Source organism: Temnothorax curvispinosus, unplaced genomic scaffold (assembly GCF_003070985.1).
Source record: "Temnothorax curvispinosus isolate PA1 unplaced genomic scaffold, ASM307098v1 QBEX01014078.1, whole genome shotgun sequence".
NCBI classification, from domain to species: Eukaryota; Metazoa; Arthropoda; class Insecta; order Hymenoptera; family Formicidae; genus Temnothorax; species Temnothorax curvispinosus.
The window spans coordinates 842,641-848,386 of record NW_020223858.1 but is presented as its reverse complement, the minus strand read 5'-3'; the positions used below and the strand labels follow the sequence as shown (position 1 = coordinate 848,386).

The 5,746-nt window shown below is 45.3% G+C and overlaps 1 protein-coding gene across 5 annotated transcripts in view; it reads right to left on the bottom strand.

The window, feature by feature from the left end:
• Positions 1 to 281: 281 nt before the first annotated feature.
• LOC112464271 (neuronal acetylcholine receptor subunit alpha-7) overlaps positions 282 to 5,746 on the bottom strand; it is a 218,458-nt gene continuing 212,993 nt past the window's right edge. For all 5 annotated transcript variants that reach the window (XM_025031153.1, XM_025031157.1, XM_025031154.1 and 2 more), the window contains 3 exons: positions 4,479 to 4,679; positions 3,781 to 3,934; positions 282 to 2,628 (listed from right to left, as the gene is read on the bottom strand). In XM_025031153.1, the coding sequence (XP_024886921.1) occupies positions 3,850 to 3,934; positions 4,479 to 4,679 (286 nt within the window). In that variant the 3' untranslated portion in view covers positions 282 to 2,628; positions 3,781 to 3,849. The remainder of the gene's footprint in view (positions 2,629 to 3,780; positions 3,935 to 4,478; positions 4,680 to 5,746) is intronic.

Here is a 5,746-nt window from a genome sequence, read left to right as displayed (position 1 = left end):
TTCGGAGGATTCCCAGCATCCGCCTCAAGGGTTAATTATTTGATGAGCTCGCTCGAGGTTACAAGTTTACTTTTATACCGCTAGCGAGACAGCGACGATCGCGGATGATCAACCACGGCATTACAAATATCACATGCTCTGACATGCGATCAATAATGAATTGAAACTTATTTCTTCTTCCGTTTATTATTTTTCTTTTTAAATGAAATAGTTTCTCGATCAAAAAAAAAAAAGAAACAGCGCACAAGTATAAAATTGATTAATTATTGCAAAAATTTTTGCATAAAATTAAAATTATTGCATAAAATTAAAAATTATTGCATAAAATTAAAAATTATTGCATAAAATTATATTACGCGACTATGGGATCTTTAAGCCATCGAAGAGTCAGACCTTTGATTTTATTTTCTCACCGACGAGCCGTAGAAAATCCGTTTTGGCAAAATGCGGAGTGGAAGTGTAACGACCTGTTAGAAAAGCGTGACATAATTTGGGAAGCTCGGCCACTTTAAGCCACAGTCGTCGAGAGGTTTTGACAAGCGCGAAGTCGAGCAACGAGACTATACGATCCACCGAGATATAAATCGTCGTCGCGGTAGGCATGGCCCCCATAAATGTGTGTTACGTCGATCGCTCTCGCAGCGCTCGATCACGATCCACGACGGATTTACCGAGGTCCTTGAGGACTCGAGTTTACGCGTGACTCTGTACGGAAAGCAGGGGTGGTCCAACTTGACAGTTTTTTTTTATTCTTGTTTCCTTTTCTTTTTTCTTTATTTTCTTTCCGCGGTTTGCTCGCCTTCGTCACGTTCGCCTCTCTGGTCTCCGCGTGTGCGCGCGTGTTCGCCTCGCCGGTTTTACGCTGCGTGCTCGTGCGGCACCGTACGATCCGGACGAATGGAGCGGCCGATCGATCGATTGACCCTCTTCCGCCGATCGGCTGAATAAGCGACGCGTCGACCGCTCTCTTGTGCGCTTGTATATCTTTCGCGTATACACACATATACACATACACACACACACACACACACACACACACACACACACACACACACACATATACACATACACACGCGCACGCACACACGCACGCATACATACACCCGCGTGCACACAACACACAAACACACGCGCACCCCGTGATACGCGGTGTGAAAATATTCGGCAGGTTTTGCGGAAGCGCGGGGGGAGAGGGGGAGGAGGGACAAATCGCTTGTGATTTCGCGTACGTCAACTTTCGAGCGCATGATAATAGGAGGGTTTTGTAACGTGGGAGGGGGGGGGGCGAGGGAAACGTGGAAAAATATATCGAGCGTGTGGAGGGTCGATCGCGCGATCGTTCGATCGGCGCAAGTTTCGTTCGCGCCTTGTCGCGGGCTTGCCCTTTAGGAGAGACGCTAAATCGCGGATCCGCGGATCGTGCATCGAAGGGAAGAGGAAAAATTCTCGTCGAAACGAAACAAACGGTGCGGCTCTCGCCAATTGGTCGCGGGTACCGCGCGCGCGTTCACCCTGTCGATCGTCCAGGCCGCACAAAGGTTGAACACCCCTGACTTGAGTTTCTATTTGGCAGTATATTTATTTTTTTTTCTTAAGTCCGTCTCGGCTCCCTGCGAGAGACCCTCGACAGAACGCAGCGTTAATTAATTACGACTCGGTCGTAACGCGCGTGCGTGCGTGCGTGCGTGCATGCGCGCGCGCGCAAAGCGACTAACAGTAATTATCGTTAATTATTATTCTCATTATTATAAGAAATATTATCGTTATTGTTACTATTATCGAAAGGCCGCAACAACGCTCTTCCGAGGACTGCGCGATCTCCTTTGTCTCGTGACACCGGTCGACTTGTCGCGCGTCCCTTCCTCGCGAGGTCCCATCGGTTGTCGCACGAGATCGACCCCCGATCGCCGAAACGACAGTCGGCAGCGATCGCCGGTCGATATCACGATCGACGGAAGCTCGCGAAATTAACGCAATTAGATCCGCTCGACAGCGCGTGCTTGCCTCTCTTTCCCTTTTGCCTGCACCTACCTTCGTTTTACGACGATCTAGAGGTAGATCCTCTAAATCTCCGTCCAGCTCGCGTCGCGCGTCGACTACCTACCGATTCTGCACTAGAAACGTTAATTAAGTCACTTAAACGAAATAACGCAGCCGTAACGGAGCGTGACGTCGGCGATCGGATCCTTGTTCCCATTCCTCTCGTGTTTATCTCTTCTTAAATCCAGAAACGTTTTTCCCAGGCGTGTCCTCCTCTCCGCTAAAGAGCTGCGAGACGACGCCCGTTGTTGCCCGCCGCTGCCGGAAGCTGATCTTCCTCCCCGTGGCTTTTCCTATGAACGTCGTCGGTGGTCTCACTCTAGCTTTTGCCTCCCTTCTGCGTCTGAACGAAAGCACGTCGCGAAAAGGAACTGGGCGCACACGAACCGGGCGGTGATTCCCAGCTGTGAGGAATCCGAGAACGCGAGAAACGCGTTTTCCCTTGTTCCCTCGGGAGGGGCGAGTCCGCAGAAGGGCGCGAAAGGGGCTAACGAGTCCGTCTCTCTTTTTGTTTTCTTCCGCGCTTCCCCCGCTTTCATTTCGACGTGCTCCGTAGCCACCTCCTCGAATCGTGCCGGACGTCGTTTCCTGCGAAGGGGAGAGAAGAAAGCGCGAGTATAACTGACGATATGTCTGACTATTGACTTCTGAGGAATTGACATTGGGGTGGGGGAATTCCGAGATGTACCGGACTGATCGATTTTAGTGAGCTTACTTTGACATTAAGCTCAGCCGGGCTGGCTTTTAGTTCCAGCAATTCTAAAGCTCCGCGAGTATATAACTTTCATTGAGATCTCTCTCTCTCTCTCTCTCTCTCTCTCTCTCTCTCTCTCTCTCTCTCTCTCTCTCTCTCTCTAATATATTCCGATAACTTAAAAATTTTCAACCGACGAACGCCGTGCAGTTATAAGCTCGAGGAAATTAAGAGAAATATTGAAGAGTAATCAGGCCGAACATTTTCTGGATCAGCGTAAAAGCAAGAGAAAATACAGAAATTATTTTAACTTATATTTTGTTCGCAGCATTTTTATATTTAAAAAAAAATGCGAGAGAGCCGAATGGGCAAAAACTCATTAACATTTTAATTTTCTAGACTATAATGATGTAATTAAAACAATGAATATTTCTGTACGTGAGCTGTTATTTGATGAATATTAAAACTCGCGTAATTTAATAGATAGTTATATAAGCGAGTAATTAATATTCTTTGTTATACTAATCACATTTAGCTCGGAGCTATCGTACTATTTAAAGCCAATTTTCGTTAATCAAGCAACGAGTGTTCCAATACTTGAAATCATGTAATCGAATGGTTGTATATCCGGGTTAATGCATAAATAATTGCGCTCCGGAGGTACGTACGTACCGGCAATTAGCGCGACGAAATTGCGCGATAGAGACATTCGCGTTGGCGCGATTGGATATTTTCAGCGCGCGCGACGGCCAATGAGCCGAGCTTGTTACACCGGTGCTTGTTAACATTTCCACGCAGTATTAACTGCGTTATGGTCATCTGACCCACGTCATTCGCACGTAATGATCGCGGCCTGTTCGGTCCGTGTGGTGCGAAATTTACATGCCGATTTCGGTTTCTCGACCGAATAACTAACAGTGCGCGAATTAAGCGAAATCCCGACAAGTAAGCTATCGAGCACGGTAATTTTGGCACAAGACGACACAAGAATAAGCGCAATTATGAGGGTATAATTATATGATAAAATATATAACTTATATTCTTACCGAATATTCCAGGAGGCGCTATCCCTGGCATGTTTCGTGTATTTTTTTTCGGTTTGCCCGAGCAGTCTATTACTGGACGATTATGTGTGGCGCGCGACACAGTATCACCACCGTAGCCAAAACCGTGAATAACGTGAAGACGAACAGGCAAACCCTTGATTTCACAACGGAGAAATTAGAACATTAGTCCCATAAGTCTTAAATGCTTTAATAACAGATCAGACTAAAGAGATAAAATAATAAAATCTATTTTATTGTGCGTGTATGAAGAACGATAAATTCAAAATTGGAAATAAAAAATATTAAAGCATATATATAATATACATATAATCGAAATTGAATGTGTTAATTCCAGTCGATATATTATTTAAAAAATAAATAATTTCCTTATAATTCGAATTATTGAGGAAACAAGTTTCGGTTAATTAAACTCATGTGATAATTGCAGTCCAAATAAATGAAATTATTAAATAAAGGAATTTTGAGCAGCTGAAACGAATAAGTTCAGCTACTCATCACGTAATGGATTTGCCCGGCGAATCGAACCGGGGTATAAATGACGGACAGTTTTTCTCGTGCGAGGATCTGAACCTCGGGCTCCGCTGTAAAAGCTATCTCCGTGATTTTTCGCGAGAGAGACGCCGGGCGCTGCGGCGCGCGCACGACTGAAACCACATGAAAGATTTAAAACATCCAACCTGTCGACCACCATGGCGGCGAATTTCCAGTCGCTAATGACTTCGTCATCCTCATCCGCCTTTTTCATGCGGTTCGTAATGAACTGCAACTCCTTGAGGATTGTGTGAAGTTCCCTCTGCATGCCGCTGAGAGGCAACGACGCCGAAGTCTCCTCGACCGTCGCCGGTCTGCTCGACAGCGGCGTCCCGTACGCCGACCTGCTGTAAAAGATCATGTAAATTATTACTCTCAAAAGTGTCACAACGTTCTCTCTCAAGACCCAGCAGTCGTCAACAGGCGTTTTGCATGGGTCCTTGGAGAGCTCGTGAAATTCCGGCTTTTCAAAGCGTCAAGAGTTATTGTTATTGAAATAATTATTGAAATAATCCGTCTCTTGATTATACATAAGATAATGCAAAGTCAAATGCGATAAATGCTGAAGTCTTATGTTCGATGCGAGACAAAATTGCTATGGCATTTTACACTTTGCATTACTTACGTACATTTTTCTCTTCAATGATTAATTCGAGGATTAATTGCGAACTATGTATAATTATACTTTTGAATATTTTCATTTTCGCGTTATATTTTATATAGTCAATTGATTCAGTGCTCATTGAAGATTACAATCTGGAATAAATGATTTTCTTCCTTGTGTGAGGTAATATACTTGCAGGATACAAGACACTTTGTAATCAAAAATCCAGTGAACGTGTCTCAATGTTTTTTTTTTTAACAATATAGGTAAAGAATTTGAAAATATATTAAAATTATCGCGCTCTGCATTCGAATTGGACCACTATGTCACAGAACTCGATTATCGGTTTTCCGTGATATAGAGAAGAGCGAAGAAAAGACGAAGGAGAAAACGGATTGCTCGGTGAAAATCATGCGGCAAGCCAGAAGTGATTATTGAAGGGTCGCGCGAAAAAAAAATGTTAGGATGGAATATTTTGTTAACGATTCGACCCGGGGGGAGGGGGGGGGAGTGGAATAGGGGAAGGAAAAGAGAAGGCCGCAAAGATCTCGTGGGAAAACACACGGAAATCCGGGGTACGGTAGATTGAGTCGGCGTTTATTCGCGAAAATCTCGATATTCGATTCCGGGCGGCACAACCGTCGCGGCCGTTTTAAGCGACGGCCGACGGATTTCGGACGAGCGGATCTCTCCCGTCCGCTCGCAGTTATCGCAGAGCAAACATGACGTGTACCGTCCCGTAATCATTTTGTGTGCGCAGCCCCCGTGTCTTCGATTTTCCCCCGGTAGAGCTGCAAAATAGCGTCGAGC